At 38.0% G+C, this 19,146-nt stretch overlaps 1 protein-coding gene and 1 pseudogene across 2 annotated transcripts in view; both read right to left on the reverse strand.

Moving 5' to 3' along the window:
- The window catches only part of LOC306864870 (vascular endothelial growth factor receptor 1-like), a 34,128-nt gene extending 29,147 nt beyond the window's left edge, over window positions 1–4,981 (reverse strand). Inside the window, exons 1-3 of the mRNA XM_079409130.1 lie at window positions 4,707–4,981; window positions 1,359–1,455; window positions 507–718 (exon numbers count right to left, since the gene is read on the reverse strand). Of these exons, the coding sequence (XP_079265256.1) occupies window positions 507–718; window positions 1,359–1,455; window positions 4,707–4,764 (367 nt within the window). The 5' untranslated portion in view covers window positions 4,765–4,981. The remainder of the gene's footprint in view (window positions 1–506; window positions 719–1,358; window positions 1,456–4,706) is intronic.
- Window positions 4,982–6,567: 1,586 nt separating this feature from the next.
- Window positions 6,568–19,089, reverse strand: LOC306864990 (suppressor of tumorigenicity 14 protein homolog; annotated as a pseudogene). The gene is made up of 19 exons: window positions 18,879–19,089; window positions 17,398–17,557; window positions 16,547–16,674; window positions 15,279–15,346; window positions 14,182–14,372; window positions 13,980–14,102; window positions 13,400–13,619; window positions 12,610–12,752; window positions 12,415–12,512; window positions 12,139–12,248; window positions 11,829–11,962; window positions 10,855–10,959; window positions 10,680–10,778; window positions 10,104–10,217; window positions 9,750–9,869; window positions 9,442–9,625; window positions 7,734–8,005; window positions 6,808–6,944; window positions 6,568–6,735 (listed from the first exon to the last, which is right to left on the reverse strand). The product of its transcript is annotated as a suppressor of tumorigenicity 14 protein homolog (transcript).
- Window positions 19,090–19,146: the final 57 nt, after the last annotated feature.

The following is a 19,146-nucleotide window of genomic DNA, read 5'->3' on the forward strand; positions in this document are numbered from 1 at the left end:
CATTTAGCCTGATAGCTTAGCTTGTACACCATGCATTTGCACTTAACCTACTCATGTCCAATCTTTAATGTAATAACGTGTTAAATTATAACCTCCAAATATTTCAGTTTCAAAAGAAAACGTATAATGATGTTCAAACATTCATTTTTTATTATTGTTTATTATTTTTGTCTTCTCTAGTTTGCTTCCTAATTTAGTTGTCAAATAAACCTGACATTTTATATTACAAATAGTGTTGACTCCTAGAAGAAGCGTCAGATAAATGTAAATGTAATGCATTATTAATTAACAGTTTATCAAAGAAATTACAATATCTTCAGTTTGTTTTATTATGCACTATATAGTAAGCAGTTATATGCGTATTTTAAATTAATATCTTTTCCGTTTACTTGGTATACCTATTAAATGATAGTTGAAGACCTGATAGAGACATGATTTCAAGGAAGTATCCAATTTATCACAACGCTGGAAAGAGAGGGTTCCAGCATTCACCTGAAGTGACTTACCTGTGATGTAGACGTACACAGAGGCCTGTTTGCGCTGCTTTTGGCGGTACCTGCAGCGGTAAGAGCCAGTGTGTTGAGCTAAAGCAGGACTGAGCGTCAGGCGGCTGCAGTACTGGTTATTTTTCTTCCCGCATCGAGTCTCTTCTATCTGGGTGCCGTGGTAGACTTTCGGGACGCCTGATGGCAAAACCCAATGGAGCTCCCACCGTCCCCTGAAACATCAAGTTTGGATTATACAAGGAACTTTATTCCTAATGGTCCAAGTACATCCTCGTCTCAGTAATCAAAATATAATGTCCAAAAGTTTGGCACCACTTATGAGAATGCTTCTATTTCGCATTTTACTAAGCTTTACTAGCATAGAATGTGAAGCCAGATCAGTCAACGTGATTTATGGTTACTTTTTTATTTTTGGTTTGTTTGTTTGTTTGTTTTAGTTTTGCTTTAATGACAGCATCACACAAAATGCAGAAAATCTGATTATCAAGTTCTCCAGGATGATTTGAAAGACATGAACTTTTGACCTTTTGTACAAAAGAGGTAATGGTCGAATTTGATTATTGGTTAGTGACCTAGAAATAGTGCACAATGTTAAATATTTCAGTCATTTAAATGCCCAAAGCGTTCTGTTTATTTCAAGGTTTAAATCAAATTACGTATCCCAGATCTTCAGATCTTCAATTCTCATCTTTAATGCTTGCATTTTACAATCTCTCACTCCAAACGTCTACATTCCTCCTGACCAAAATCTGTAGCACCTCTGTTAATCTTAAAGCCATACATGACTCATCCAAAACTTCATGAGCCACTTTTAACCACTTCTTCCTCCTTTAACCATGACAAATCACTCACCTGCAGTTTAGCTGAAGTGTCTGATTTCCCTCAATAATAAGTTGCTTTTCAGTAACATCCAACACTGGAGAACTGAACCTCCCTTTTGTGTCTGTATCTTTCAGATAGGAAACAGAAAGGCATGTTAGAGGTTGCTGAAGTGAAGCTTTACAGAGTGACATTGACCGCATTTAGGTGACAAGAGTCCATGTAGAACTTACATAAAACAGGACTATGCCATCTAAAGCTATAGAAACAATTCCTGCTATTACTGATAGAGTTATATTTTAGGTGCTTCTGAGCACAGCACAACTTTTTCAAGGTTGTTGTTGAAGGTCAATTGAGTATTGTTCAGAGATACTGTAGTGTATTGTGTGAGAGAGAACATATCGAGGAATATATAGATATACACTACAGATACTTGAGAATCTTTACAAGTCAATGTTTATAGATTAAATAAAGGAGATTCAGTGAATAAAAATAATCAGAAAACATCACAGTAATGTGGTGTTTAAAAACATTTTAATAATAATATTATTAATAATAATAATGATAAAAACCAAATACATCCTATTCTTTTAGATTTTCTTTTTTTTTACTGTTGGTAAATAAGAACATAAATATAATAAACGTAAAAAGTTCAAAATATCATCAAAATAATTTTACTTTTTAAGTTTGTGACATACAATTCTGTATCTATTAGTCTAGAATAATTGTATTTTTCAACTTTGCATATAGATAATATTTTCTTGTTATCTTTTTGTAGCCTAATATTGTAGCTACACAAATTCATGCATAAATGTAATAGTATTTATCTGATTAATAAGACAGCACGCCCAATGGAACATAAATCGAACGTAACGACTTAGTATTTTGTACTGAATAACAGGCCAATAAAAATTATTTACCATATCCGCGTTATGATGTGACATTAATAGCCTATTTAATATGCAGAATCACATGTAGCCTATTGTAAGCACAAATACACTAAATCAAAAATAGTGTTCGCATACTCCAGCTTTCATCTCATTTTGCCGTTTAGAAAAAAAACACTTAACTGTAGGTTAAGGTGACACATAATTCAATATGATTTTAAACATCTCGTCTCCATGCAGACGTGTCTATACAACACGAACAGCTCTCACCATTGTATATTGCTTTAAAAAAAAATTAAAATTACAGCATCATTTCCTTTCCATTATTCACACGCTATGCGCAGGCCATGTGCCGTCTATACATTAAAATGGTATTGTAGTCAGACCAATGAAAAAAGGAAGTAGGAGTCAAGCACTTTTTCCCACAGCGAGGTTCAAACAGGCTCGTTATCAGCCGGTCCACACGCTGAGGTTCCGTTTCAGAAACCGCCTGCCAGTAATGACAGCACAAAAACCTGCCAAATTCAACAAACCTTACACGTTATTTTTGAATAAACGCTAATGAACCAGAGCAAATACAGCGAAGCACGTACGAAAGGTCAATTACACGAACAAGGGCTTAATAAAACTGTAGAACATAAAAACATTGAATAGATGTTGCATGCACTTAAAAATGATTTTTATTTTAGTTATCAACACTACGCATTTACGTAATTTTTGTGTTTATTCATTTCATCCTTCAGTCTTAAATATTAAGAAGAATGCATCAATAGTCTATCTATAGACTGATTCGTAAAATGATTCATAGCTAAAACAGCACCCACTGAGAAACTGAAAATTTTCGTTATTTAAAAATTAGTCTTGTGTGTGCTATTCTAAATGGTTAAACGTAAGTAGGCTAAAGGACATATTTTTTTAAGTTCTATTTTATTCTTTGCTTAACTTTAAGTGCTTGTATTGATCACAAAGAATAATAAAGGCAATTCAAGAACTATAAAAGGAACACGTTTCTTGATAAAAAGGTTCTTTGCTGAACCCTTAAGGTGCTGCAAACTAGAACTTTAATTTTAACAACAATAAGCTAAACGGAAATGCAGTTATTATAATTATTTCATTACATTTTTTTTTAAATAGCCATTCATTTGAAATTGTTTTATTGGTGCATTTTGTTTGTAAAACTTTTTTAGGAATCTTTCTGAAATCCAATATCCTGATTAATTTTACAAAATGATTTTCCCAGCATAACTGTATGCTGTTGCGCACGCAGATGGGACATATGCTTAAAACACATGTGTGGCCATTAATCAATTCCAGTTTTCCATCCTGTGATGTGAGTGGTGAATTGTTGGCCAATAAAGCACTAATCACGCAGTGCGGACAGTACATCGCTTCACCCCCTGCTTCCTCCCCTTGGGCCTGTTTTAGCTATAACACCCTGATTAGCGCTGGTTCCTGCCTCGCGGTGGTCATGACCCCGAAGTCATTTATATTAGAACTTCCATTTCACAAAGTCACCAGGCTCAGGAAATAACGCCCTCTCTGATTCAACCGGGGCCAAACATTAAAGACGGATGCCAAGTAAGAGCAGAGAGGTCTATACTATCAGAACAACTTGTCCTACTATGGCAGGCCAATTTATCATTTATTTCTTAAAACTATTTAATGTCCGTTTCTATATTAGTAGCCTACTTATTTTTTATTAATAATAAGCGATTATATTTGTAAATTATTATATCTCTATAATTGTATCTTGTACATAGGCGTTTTGTCTAGTGTGCACATAACTTTTGTCTGTTGTGAATTTTTTATTATTTCACTTGTTCATTCAATAGTAGGCTAGGCTATTACCAGATGGTTAGATTGTAGCATTCCAATCAAAATAGTTACAAGTAACTACTTTTTTTCTGTAACAAAGTGTAATTTTTTTTAAATCAAATTTTATTGAGATGAATGTTATGAGTTTCCGCTATCAACTATTCTTTTCAGACAAGTCGTTTCGACAAATGTGACTAATTGTATAGATAGTCTAGTTGGATTCAGTTCCATTAATAAAACGAAAATGCTACTAGTAACAAAAATAGTATTTCGTTTTCAATTATAAATGTAAATGTTAAATAGGCCTGCCATAGTCTTGGAAAAACAAATTGCAGCACATTTGATTCAGCGCGTAATTTGCGTTTTTTGCAGTATGCATTATTACCAACTGGGCATGAATACATATACATGCATATATATATATATATATATATGCTAACAAATTAGTATGTTTATCCAAAGTGAATGGAAGTCTCCTCATTATGAAATGCAAATGATGCGCTGTGATTAAGGAATGCCACACTCACATCCTCAAGCATTCCCAAAATGTTCTTTCATCCTTTCGCATTGATGGAGTATGAAACCGTGCGTATTTGAAAAAATAAATATAGCCTATGGTTTAGATGTTTAATATGATAAACTGATATTCTATGATAAAAGTAAAGTTCATTATACTTACCTTTAGTCAGAGCACGCCCTGACAATCCAAATATCATCACAAATAATATATCAAACATTCTCTTGGTCTTGCTTGAGGTCCTTTGATTGGATATGAACACCTATGAAGAAACACTGCAGATCCAATACTCCAGAGAATCAATTCACCTCTCAACACCAAACTCCTCAAACCCTGCTTTCACATGGACTACAGTCAACTTCGGTATCGTCCGGAGTATATGAACTCTTGAAGCAGGAGGACCACGCATGAATTCCAGTTAAACTCTTGCCCATTATGACCGCGGGCTGGGATTTATTCATTTCCCTCTGCCACCGGAGCTTCCGTGACGCTCATCGACACACCCATCCCGCGCGACTGACTGCACCGCTCCTGAGTCTCTCCTCCACTTCATCAATCAAATCATGAGTAAACAAGCTTATTGCTGTAAATCCAACGCTGTCTGAAGCTATCCCACCCTTGCAATCCTTAAAAGAGGAGAGTGAATCCATGAGGAGAAACAACTGCGGTTTCTTTCAGAAAGACTGGGAGTGAGGAAAAAGAGATAAGATTTTGCTGCTTGTACATTAATACAAACGAACTAAAAAGTAATTAATTGAAAATTACACAGAGGACATTGGCATTAAGATACCACTCTTTCCGTTGTATCTTTCAAGTATCAACTTTGTCTCAGATGTTTCTCCTAAAATTCCTCAGGTGAAATAAAAATGGACACAAATGAGACAATTGTCAATTACACAATTAAGCTCAGATAACTGGTCTTGGAAGAATTTAATGAGAAATGTTTGATGTTTCAAATTAAAAATTTGAGCCCAGTTTGAGAAGATCAGTTAAGATCTCTTGAAAATCTCAGGGGCAGGTGAGATTAATTTAGTATTCTTCTCAAAAGAAAAGCTAATGAAAGAGAGAGAGAAAAAAATATTTAATCTTAATGCTGTCTAGGAGAAACAACTGACTCATTAATGTTGGCATACCTCTAAAACATATTACATACATTAACCATGATTAGATTAACATTAAATAAGAAAGAAACAAGTAAGAAACACTGATTTACACTTCATCGAAACATGCTATATAAAAACAGATCACAGAGTGGAAGTAATGTAGCACCTCTTTTTAATATAATTCTATTTTTCATATATCTAATATAAAGTATCAACATTTGCTCCGTTTTGACATTTACATCTGGTTTTTCAGGTATACAGATCATAAAGTGTGTGTAACTAAAGAAGTACTGAGAAAGATGTAATGTCAAATCACGACCAGTAGAGAGAGTCTTAGGGGCTGCCGCTGCTCTCTCCCAATAAAGGAGAAGCCAATAATCTTTTGTGATAACAAAAACATACAAAACTGTAACAATAATGACTAAAATTCATTTTCTGACATGCAATCAGTTTCACAGTTGGACATATTTGAAAAGGACCATAAAGTGGAGGGTTTACATCATTCTTAAACAATGAAAAAAATCAAAATGATTCCATTAACATGAATAAATGAATGAAAACTAATATTTAGCCACTGTATGAAAATAACACAAATCTTACCAAGAGAACACTGCAAATAATCTCCTCAATCTCTACACTAGTAGTCCACTGTCGAGGCTTTATAGAGTACAGTTGGTTTGTAGGTGGTTCTTATGAGTTTGGGGCATAAAGAGGGGAGTGAAGTTGCTGGCAGACCGTGCGTAGAGGTTTCAAACGCTGAGCAACAGGAATTGGTAGGAAATTGCTTCCGATGCAGAGGTGTTGATGTTTGCTGTGTATCTGGGCACCATGAGAGCTGGGCCGGTGCACCTCGATCACATGCAACTGAGTGTGGGCCAATCACCCGTTCTCTGGTGTAAATATATGTGTGCGTGTGTAAGTCACACCTGGCCTTTCGTCTGCTGGTGAATCCAGTCTGTGAACTTTATGACACGTGTGTAAACTCCAGGCCGGTTCTGTCGGGCGCAGCCCTCACCCCAGCTCACGACGCCTGCTAGAAACCACCTCCGGCCACGTTCCAGACACACTAAAGGTCCCCCAGAGTCTCCCTGTGTGAACACAGATGTGAATATATGAACGGTGAAAACTAACAAGCAGTGAACACAAAAGCATACACTAACCTGACAAGCATCCACTCCTCCCTGAATGTTTCCGGCGCAAAGCATTCTGGGAGTGACCGCATCATCATACATTTTATTACAAGTGTTGTGACTGATGATGTTAACGGTGGCCTCTTGCAGCAGTGTGGCCAATTCACCTGAAATCAGAAGATTTTAGATGGAAACAATGCATGTAATGACATGAAATGATGGTGTTTGCAACAGATTTTACTCGCTTAATCTGATTTATTTCTAAAACCCTTATGCTCTTAAAAGTTTACTGTCATAAAAATACTACAAATATAAAAATAAATTCATTTCTTTTTAGTCAGACATGCGTTTTAAAATTTTCAAAAAAAGATCTCTATAGCAAAAAATTACAAATTTTAATTTTATATTTACGAAAGAAAATTATTCTTTTTCTTTTATTATCTATATATGTATATCTATAACACTATCTTTGTGTTATATTACCATGGCATTAAATTTCAGAAAACTGCTGCGTTAGGGTTTCCAATAGAATGGCTGAAGGAGTGATGGCAAATTTGACATATTTCTCTCTAAATATATTTGTTCCTCTTTTGCATGGTTATAGAAATGCTAGCACATATTATTCTTTTGCTATTGGGGCAAATGAGAACAAAAAATATACATAAATATATTTCTTGTAGTTTCTATTAATCATTTTAGAAGTTTACCCAACTATGATGACTTCCGCTTCTGTGAACAATGGAAATGTGAAGCATATTTATCGTGTGACTTTGCCATTTCGATGGGGATCCTGGGGATTTTTCAGTGGGTGTGGTCAAAGATGATTTCTTTAGAATGCGTTTTTCTCACATTTAGTCATCGTATGATTCATGTTTCAAGACAGTGTTGCTAATGTTGTCTTCAGCTCAACAAAAACTAATTGTTTGTTCTGAATGAGTTTCTACAATGTGCCATACCTTCTTCTGACAGAACCCCCCATCCAGTAACAAAGCAGCTGGTTCCGGAGGTGAAGGCATGAGAGGAGGCAGGAACGCAGACGGGCTGTACCAACTCATTGAAAAAGACAGGGGCGCTTAGTTCAAGAAGGGCAATGTCATAGTCTGAGGTGAATTGGTCGTATTGCGAATGCAAGATGATGCGACGGATTTGTCTGGTGGCCGCTGCGTTGCTGACCGAGTTCATTACTCGCATGCCCATGTAGGCCCTCCATGATCGTGCATCAGAATACCTGCCAAAACATAAACAAACACCTTATACCTAGAGCAGTGCTTCCCAAACCTGTCCTGGAGGACCCCTAGCCCTGCACATTTTGTATGTCTCCCTTATCTAACACACCTGATTCAACTCAACAGCTCGTTAGTAGAGACTGCAAGACATGAATCAGGTGTGTTAGATAAGGGAGACATACAAAATGTGCAGGGCAGGGGGCCCTCCAGGACAGGTTTGGGAAGCACTGACCTAGAGTGTCACATATTTTGGAGTCCTAATGACTAATGAAAGGGATAGTTCACCCAAAAAGGAAAATTCTGTCATTAATTACTCACCCTCATGTCGTTCCAAACCTGTAAGACCTACGTTCATCTTCGGACCACAAATTAAGATACATTTGATGCATTCTGAGAGCTCTCTGACCCTTCCATAGACAGTAAGGATCCTACCACGCTCAAGGTCCAGAAACATAACAAGGAGATCGGTCAAATAATCCATGCGACATCAGGGGTTCAACTGAAATTTTACAAAGCTACAAGAATACTTTTTGTACGCAAAGAAAACAGAAATAACGACTTTATTAAATAATTAGTCTCCTCCACATCACCCTTGCGCCATTTTGCAGAGTATCCACTGAACGTAAACAGCGTATGCTGTTCTGTGTCAGCTGCGCCACGTGGATAAAGTCGTTATTTCTGTTTTATTTGCGTACAAAAAGTAATCTCGTAGCTTCATAAAATTACAGTTGAACCTCTGATATCACATGGATTATTTTACCGATCTCCTTGCTTCGTTTCTGGATGTTGATCGTACATTGCTGTCGGGAGGGTCAGAGAGCTCCCGGGAATGCATCAAAAATATCTTAATTTGCGTTGTTGTGTGAGATGAATGGAGTTCTTACAGGTTTAGAAAGACACGAGGGTGAGTAATTAATGACATAATTTTCAGTTTTGGGTGAACTATCCCTTTAAATAGCCTGCAACATTCAGGAACGGAATGGAATGAAATGAAATAAAATAAAATAGTAAGTTATAGTAAGTAGTAAGTTTTAAAACGTAATGTATTCCTGTAATGCAAAGCTGAATATTCAGCAGTCATTACTCCAGTCTTCAGTGTCACATGATCCTTCAGAAATCATTCTAATATGCTGATTTGCTGCTTAGAACATTCTTAGAACATCTAGAACATTTTTTGTTAATATCAATGTTACCAATGTACCAAACAGCTGTGCTGCTTAACATTTTGGTGGAAACTGTAATGCATTTTTTTTCAGGATTATTTGATGAATAAAAAGTTCAAAAGAACAGCATTTATCTTTTGTAACATTATAAATGTCTTCACTATCACTTTTGATGCATTCAATGTATCATTGCTGAATAAAAGTAAAATCTTCCAAAAGTGAATACTGACCCCAAATTTTTGAACAGTAGTGCATGTGCCTGAATAAAACCTCACTTGATTGCATCTGAGTCCTGAAAGCAGTGAGCTGCAGAGACGAGCCAGCGGTTGGCCACCAGAGATGCCCCGCACACATGACCATAGCGCTCCATCTGAAGGCTGACCTGCCATGGCCATGATCCTGCCTGGGCATCTGTGCCACCCACAATCTTTGCCCTCTTCCTGGGCCTCGTGCCACAACCTATATGCACAGCATGACATTTGTAGGATTTGTTATGCAAGCAAAGAATCTCGCTTGCAATAAAAATGTAACTGCCAATAATAATACATTTGATGTGAATATGTAATTCTATGAGAATGCTCACTACAGCGCAACTCATCTGAACCATCTTTGCAGTCTTTAATGCCGTCACACTCTGGATTGATCTTACTCAAACATTTTCCACTGGCACATTTGAAGGAGGAAGGAGAGCATCCTTTAGAAACTGCAATGATCATATAGAGAGAATAATCAGCATCACTGATACAAAGAACTAGAGGACATATGATCATAAAAAGATTTCACAGTTTTCTTTCTGATTGTGTCATTTTCGTTTGTTATGAATGTGTTCATACTGAAATCCAAGTGGCTTGACTGTCCAAATGCATTTTTGGGCCAGTAAGCAAGGAAATATGATGAAATATAGAGCAGAATTGTTGGTAAAGTGGGTTTTACTCACATGCTCTTGTGCAGTTTAGTTCATCACTGCGGTCTTTGCAGTCCACAATCCCATCACACACTGAGGCTTTGGGGAGGCAGATTTTGTTTGGGCACATATGGTAGCATTTACCTCCTAAAAAGTGGGCAAATTGAACATAAAAAGAAACGAGTTTGACAATTACGGTCACAATTACCGTTGCTTGGTGAAATTTCGCAGGCAAAATAGTCATTTCAAAAGGAATCCGCAAATGGGAGTTTTGAGTTAAAAGTTCCCCACGCAGATTTCGCTCATGTTCAAGTTACTCAAGCAACTTTGCCTCACTGAGCAACAGAAAGCTGCTTAATTTGTAAGTGACTTATATGTGTGAGTGTTTTATACTTGTTTTTGCACATAAATTTTCACTAAAGTGACCACACATATAGGTGAATACATGCACACACACACACAAACACACTGATTCTTACCACAGACTCTCTCCACACGTCTGTAGCAATGAAAATAGACATCTCTAAGTATCAGTGAATGCAGTAAGAGAGAAATTGTGCATGCTGAAGTATTAAATCTCCTTAAGGATTAATAAAAAGACACTCTTACCACAGTTATTCTCTTCACTGCTGTCACCACATGCGGTGTTACACTGGCTGTGTGGTCTGCACTGACCCATACAATAAACTTCTCCTGGTTTACACGTGTCTAATGGCAAAGTAGAGCAGGGTTAAATAAGACAACTATGCTTGGCTGAAAAGAATGTATGGAAAATCTAACTTACTGCATTTGGCCTCATCGCGTCCATCAGAACAGTCTTTTTCTCCATCACACACTTTCCTCAGAGGAATACACTTGCCATCTCCACAGCGGAACTGCCTGGGACATGCTAATATGGGAGAAAAAGCATGATTACATTCCGATGCTGTGTACATTTGTGTTTTGATTCAATTAGCTCATAATTCTTTATAAAATAATGGCATGATAGGTTCAGAATTTCATTTTTGGAAAATAAATAAGTGTGTAAGGAATAGGGAACAAAATCGGGCCTCAATCTCCGTACAAAATAAAAAAAAAATCTATTTTTATTTTTCAACAAATGGTTAGCTTAATGGTTAGTCATTTAACTTTCAGAAATCATTTTTTGTCATTCATACCCCAGTAACAGGGTTAAGCTTTAATACAGTGCACTAAAATGTGTGTAAAAACTGACCAAATTAAATTAGATTATTTATTCATTTTCCTACTACGTGGAAGAAACAGTCCAAATTATGTTACTTCTTATATGTCACAATTTTAAGGAATTACAACAATGTTTTAATGCATTTATTTATTTACTTATTTTTGTGACCGAGAAAAACATTTTTGCACGGGGTTGCACACAAAATGTAGGACATAATTATTATCATTTTGTAATTAAAATAGATAATTAAAAATACGTCACTGCAATTAATTAACTGTATAGATTGTAAAAATTTAAGGTTGTAAATTTAAAGGTGGTACACACATTTCATGTACTTAATTTGTACTAATGTAAATGTACTAATTTTATATGAAATAATAGTTTGTCTAACAAATCCAATAGTTTTCACAACTAAATTATTTACCTTTGGCCCCGATCACATAGTAGTAACAGTGACAAATACCCCGAATTCAAGACACAAAACAAAAATTAAAACCCAAAGCAAGTTGATTTACAAAATAAGGGGAAAAAAACACTTTAATATGCTTTTTCTAGAAACCACTTAAAAGACTCACCACTTTCAGGAGAGAAGGCCCTGTAGATCAGATAAAAACCTTTATGGGTCAAAGACTCATCCGAGTGAAAATGCAGCAGGACAGGTGAAGAGTAGATCCTCTTTCTGCTGCTGTCCCCAATTGGGTTACAGAGTCTGTGGAAGCATAAGAAAAACTTACACATGCACACAAATATGCCAGCAGTTCAGCAAAAACATCTGACATGATTCTCAAAGGAAGTATTATTAACCTAGTGCATGTAGAGCCACAGCTCGTATAGGGAAGTTTAAGTCAGCTGTTATCATGAATACATGAATAACATGACACTCACTTGACGCCGCCTATTTCCAGCCAATCTTTTTCGCAGGTGCTTGAGGCCGGTGAATCCTGAATGTCTAGCATCACAATGGTCACGGAGAGAAGGTATCCCGGCAACGGAGCCTAAAAAAGAAACCGGACTCTCAACGGACGCACTCTTACACAAAGCAGCAGCCACCCTACGCTCCTTGTCTCAAAGAGGGAGCATCCCAGGCCTCTGAATGGGGTTCACAGGGTACTGGGGAAGAGGCTCATGGGATACCTGGGAAAGCCTTTAGCCTTAGCTCACCCTGATTTTCCAGTTACAGTCCACATTTGGAGGGTAGTAGGCAGGGTAGTAAGGAGACGTCACCGTGCCGTTCCATGCAGTGAGGAAACCACCACATTCTACAGAAACAGTGACACAGAACCAAAGCATTTCTGATTCCTGAACAGACTAATGACAAAAATGATAGCATCTCGTGCTGACTGCTAATTCACACACCGGTTTTGGGTATAGCTTGGAAATAAGCTTTGAAGATGGCTCCCTGCCTCTGACGACTGAAAGAAAATGTGACAAGCATGACGTTTCCAGAAGATGTCAGTTTCATTACAGGGGATGTTCCTGATATTGGCAGACCACACCATCTGGGAAGAAGAGAGATGTGGTTTAATGTTTAGTCAACCTTCCTCAGACAATGACAGTATGAAAACAAAAAAAAAACGGCATTCATGCATTGAGTAAAGAGAATCACATCCTTTTGGAGAGAGAAAAGCAACTAAGTTTATATTATTTGTATGCTCAAATCGCATTTGTGATGGGATTTGATTTAAATCATGCCATATATCATGCTCACATGTCTGGCCATTGACATCAAACCTGGTGAGCAACGTCATGATGCGACATATTTGAATTTAAATGATATTTGAGAACTACGCCAGAGGTATACAGAAAAATTCTGTCCATTCCTTACAACAAACAAACATATGAATTCAGAAGACTTGAAATATACAATACCGTTCAAAAGTTTGAGGTCAGTAGGATTTTTTCAAGAAATTAATACTTTTATTTAGCAAGAATGCATTAAAAGTAATAATAAAGAATTTTATACAGTTACAAAAGATTTCTATTTCAAATAAATGCTGTTCTTTTAAACTTTCTTTTTAACTAAGAATCCTGAAAAAAAAGTTGGGTGAACTAACCCTCCAAGTATTGTAATTAAATCAAGAACACAGAAAGGTTGAAAAATGCAAATGGGCAAAAACTGATTTTCTCTAAGTGCTGTCCCACTTACCTGGCGATGATCTTGTTCTGAAGTGGCAGTAGGAAATCATAAGCAGACAGCTTGTTGGCAGAGCAGCTTCCTGGTGTTGCCCCTTGAAGTGTGAGAATCACAAGTCGCACGACGTGACCGGACGGCACCCGAAGCCTCCACTGGTAATACGGCTTCTTCGGACTGACAAGACTGAGTGTGCGATTGTTTCCATACTTAGCGTACAGGTCAAAAGACATGGCTGTTAGGCAGATGAGAGTAAGACATGATCAAAATGAGTGAATAAATCAAGAATACAACCAAAATAATGATTGTAGAGGAGTTTTCATGACAGAATGATAGTATGATAGTGATAGTACACTGTAAAACCTGCCTGGTGGAAGGACTTGCATGCAGAGTTTACTCAGAGGATTAATGGGACATGGTTGCATTTGAATTGCCTTACCTATGCGTGGCCTACTTGTGTTTATCTTCATGGTACGATGTATCATGGAGGATACAGAAGAGCTTAGTTTAACCAACGTTTGGCAACTCAAATGAGTCAGTGTTCATAAATCATGTGAGTAAACTCAACAGGCTTTACAGTGTATTATGGTTGTACCCTGCAGCCCCAACTGCCACTTGCCACTCTGTAAAGAGTTTGGGTTCTTTATTTTTTCCACTTTGTCATCAGAATCTTCATCGTCTTCATCCTCGGCATCACCACCGTTATCTGCATTCAAACCTGCAGACACAGGAACATATGTTAAGATGTTTTCCTTACTTTGGAAAAGACAAAAACAGAGGGATGAAATGTTCTTAACCCAGCAGACGCAGTGTGTCCTCGTCCCTCTCCATGTAGTAGCGTTCCTCGTTCCTGCTAAAAAGGACCTTGTTGGTTCCTGGTAGACGCCGTTGCAACCGAGATGGGTTCACTCTCCGGAGTTCCTCAGCAATAGCGGGAGGAGCAGAGAATTTACTCCAGTAGTACACACAAAGACCTTCCACTCCTTCACTGTCATCAGGACACATAACTTTTAACAAGATGGGTTTATAGGCTTTGAATTTAAATCAAGTGGGGGAAATATTAACAGATGCCAAATGTATGACATAGAAACACACAAATAATGATGCTGTGTAAATGACTACTAAGTTTGTGCAGTTTGAAAATGAATACATTTGAAATGTATTCATTGAAAGCTTATTCATTCAATGCTACATGAAAAACAGACACTTAGTATTCTGCACATTTCATATAGCATTGAATGGCACCAGACCAAAGAATAAAGGCTATTGGTATGCTGTACCAGCACTGACAGACTACAGAGAAACCAGTGCACTGAGTACAGCAGACAACCTCAGGACTGGCAGTTAAGAGAAGCAAATCACATTAGATTTGCTACTTGTACCACTGCCAGCAGACATAACATCTGCATTAGTGAACAACAGATGCGACTATAAGACAAAGTGCTGAACATACTGCAAGACAATTTCAGTGTTGTTGGTAACTAAAACTACAACTAAAATGATAAAAATTGTTTCTGTTAGTTGAAATAAATCTGATAGGAAGCAAAATATACACATTAGATGAAAAATATCTGAAAACTGAAATGTTGCTTTGGCAACTACTAAATGCTAATATAAAACATTATTAATACATACTATAATAGTATTTAAATAGGGTAAAACTTTTATTATTACACGTTACATGTCCTTACTATTATAATAACAATTATGCATAATTACATGCGAGTAACCCTAAACCTCACCATATAGTAAGTACATGTAGTTAATCAATATTACTCACTACTTAGATGTATAATTACAATGTAACAAGGACACCTAAAACTAAAGTGTAACCATAAATACTAGTAAAATAACACTAGATATTAGTGATATTGGTGTTCATGTACAGACTCACCTAAATGCAATAATTCCTGAGTGCTGGTAATACGAGCTCCATGGTGAATAATCATACAACTCTGAGAACTTAGATCCACAGTACATCAACCGAAAGGAAGTAAAGAGATGGATAAAACAACATTAACTTTTTTTACCATGACAAACAGCCGCTATTCTTTTTCCATTCTCAAACTATTTCTGAAAGCTGTAAACAAACCACTGATAACATCTAGGGTCATGAAGTTTCTGCCTAGTATAAACAGTATTTTGAGACGTCTCAGTGACATCAGAGCTACGGAAGGCGTGACATCATTGAAGAAGGTGAGACATCAGTGGCCTGGGCGAGACCTGCAGCCTTGGCACAAAAGCGCTGTTCTTGTGCAATTGGCTTTGAGCAACAAGAGCTTTGGGCAACAACAGCGCCATTGTCCGGTGCTCAATGTCATCCAGAAGTGCTGGATGGAAGGGGTGGGCGGCGGGTTTAGAACTAGTTTTATGAGTAAGGGTGCACACTTGCATGCCTTCAGTTCTCACAATTGCATTCGCTCGCTATTAAACGGGATTACAGCCACGACACGGTTACGTTTAGACTAATTAGAGCATTGCGCCGGACGAGAAGCCACACTTGGCTGGCTTCTTCATAGGCCTCTATTAATCTCACGCCTAATGTAGACACAAATGCCAACCATTCCCATGATATTGGCTTTTTTGGCCCAGACTTTCCTGCGCTCTCTTTCGGTGCCCTAAATCCTTACTTTCGCTCTCTCTCCTGGCCTACTCTGTCCTCTGGTCTACCTTTCTTTTCTCCGCTGGCTGCAGCCTCTCAGCAAAGAGGTACAGAGCATCTGATTGTGTGTGAGGAAGCCCACAGACAATGTTTTTATTGAAGGACTGCTCTTCCTCTCACTCAGCCTGCCTGGGCCCTGTCCCTCTCACAAACACCGTTCTTGTCCTCGGCCCTGAAAAGCCGCAGTCCTCTGGGAACTGGTCTCACTGCGCCACCTCACACAGACCCGGGCTCCGGTTACAGCTGGCTTTACATTTAAGAGGGCCACGGAGCGGCCGAAGACTCAGCAGAGCCTGATTTACATTTAAAAGGGTGACAATGAGGGATGAGTGCAGCACTGGACCTGCAGGTCTGGTGGACTTTGCGTTTGAAAGTGCCAGGGCCAAGCATCGTTCCTTGAGTGGTCTCTGGAGAGCAGCTGCATTCCGGGGAGATCACGGAGAAACAGGCTTTGTTGCCGAGGGCGGCATAGAGAGACTGTTATGTATGTTTATGCTTACGTAATGGCTTAGCGCCTGAGACTGGAGGCGGAACTGTGTAGACGACGGGTCTGCCAGGTCTGGAGAGAAGCTGAGGTTGGAGAACTCGATGCTTCCTCCAAGGTAGAACACTGAGAGCGATGGAGAGGCTGCGGGAACAGGAACACTTATATGAAGAGATGGTACATTCAGAGACAACACAAAACATTTTAAAATGCTTTCAAAAGTTTAAATGTTGATGAAAATGATCTGTACTGTTGGATTATATAACAAAATATCAAATCATGTGGCTTTTTAAAAAAAGACAGAAGCACACAGATACTTTCCAAGCAAACTATATTAAAAAAAAAAAGTTGTGAAATACTAAAATAGGCTGTCAAGCGATTAATCGTGATTAATCACATCCAAAATAAAGGTTTGTGTTTACATAATATATGTCTGTGTACTGTGCATATTTATTATGTATATATAAATACACACACATACATCTATATATATATATATATATATATATATATAAAAAACAGAAAATGTATACCACATTTTCTTAAATATATACATGCATAACATGCATATGTGTATGTGTACTTATGTATACATAAATATATACAGGACACACACGTATATTGTGTAACCACAAACTTTTATTTTGGATGCGATTAATCGCTTGACGGCCCTAAAAAATAATACATACATACAAATATTTTGGGTGTCAGTAAGGTCTTTTTTAGAATCAAACAAAACAGGAACATTTTCAAGCTCCCCTTGAAGAGTCTCCTTGGACGGCCAAGGATGAGAGGCTTGACTAGCTATACTGGAATATACCAGATCATAATCTCAGCATTCCTCTACAGCACAGGGTCTTAACTTACATGCAAGGAAATGGAGAGTCAGTGCAATGGCAGCCGAGAGAGGGAGGAGGGGGGAGGCTCTCAGTGCCCACTTACTCCATGCCCTGCACTTCACTCTCTTGATGTCAGACTCGCTGCTAGATGGACTTGACGTCTGGGTGGGTTTCGTCACAAAGTCCTCCTAAACACAAGTCGAGAAACTTTGCCTTAACATCACTTGTTGAGACAACATACTACTCTTAGTCATGATCACTATCTCAACCTTCTGTCACCCTACAACACCCAATGTGTCGTATTTAATTGACTTCCTGCCGCATCATTCTAAACATCTTTTCATTAGGAGGAAGGGGTCGCGGAACTAGGATATCCTGGTGGGATTCCCCTGTGGAGTTGCACAAAGCGTAATTTGAGGGTCTGCTTTCCCACGGCCCCTCTCAGCGGTGTCAGCACTCCATCTTTGACAAGCACATTCACGAGACTATCAAGACCAACGTTTAGACACAGGCAACCCGGTGGGCAAATAAAAGGTTTAAATTCATTATCACAGCTGAAATGAGCTTAAAATACCTTTTGTAAATATGTATAGGAGAGAGTGGGGAGTGTTGTAACATGGGGTGAGTTGTAACATGTCAGTTTAACCAATTAGAAACTGGAAACTCTTAAAAATAAAGACTCCAAAAGGGGATTTCACAGTGAGTTGAAGAACCATTTTTGGTTCCCCATAGAACTTTTCAGTGAACAGTTCTTTTTTTCTTAGTGTAAAGAACATTGTAAAAATCTAAAGAAACGTCCACTATAAAGAACCTTTTGAAGAATAGAAAGGGTCATGTTCTTCATGCAACCATAAATGCTTATTATCATCATGAGACAGAAGTTACAAGACCTTTGAAAGTACAAGGCAGTTCTGAAAAAGTATAATTTCATATATAATCCGAGTTAGCAGTTTAATTTGATATGCAACATCCATGCAAGCTTGTGTTAAAAAAAATAGACTAACTAATAAACTTGTACTTGTACTGCACCCACAACGATTTGCACAGAATATAGATCTGCATTCGCACCAACTGTGAGTGACCAACTTACAATTAGATATGATTTGTATATTTCTAAATTTATTCCTATTTGCTTTAAGATAAAATGTGTCCTTAAAATGTGTAAAATGAGGTGGTAAAAAAAATACATTATTTTCATTTCATTTGAATCATAGGCTACTAAATAACATTTCCCCGTAGGTATAAATTAAAATACATTAATTAATAGCCTACTATTCCTGTATTTATCTGCTACAAATGAATGAACTTTAAAACGGGAATAACAGCCTATATCAAAGTTTGAGACTAAAAACATATTCATACGTACGTTTGAACAACGTTTCCCTCACACAATATTTTAGAAGTAGCCTATAAATACATTGCAAAAGTGCTCAGAAGCATCATGACAGTGTTGAATTCGCTCTAGTCGCTGTGTCTGTGCGCGCGCGCTGCTGATGCAGGGTCTCTTACCTGTGCAGGTGCACCGGCGGGGGCGCAGGCTCCCAAACCAGAGACGCTGTAAACTTCGCAGCTTCTGTTTTTGGGAAAAGTCCTCATGGCCCGCTCTCTTATGGCTCCGATGCAGCGATACAGAACAAATACCTCGGGCAGAGAAATCAGCCCGCGGACGTAGTGCGATCCCGGAGAAACCCGACCTGAGCGGGTCTGGCGCTGCGAGCATTCACCCTCCGTGAACAGGTGCTGCGCGGCACCCAGCATGCACCGCGGCACAAAGGGA

Source organism: Barbus barbus, assembly GCF_936440315.1.
Source record: "Barbus barbus genome assembly, chromosome: 46".
Lineage (NCBI taxonomy): Eukaryota > Metazoa > Chordata > Actinopteri > Cypriniformes > Cyprinidae > Barbus > Barbus barbus.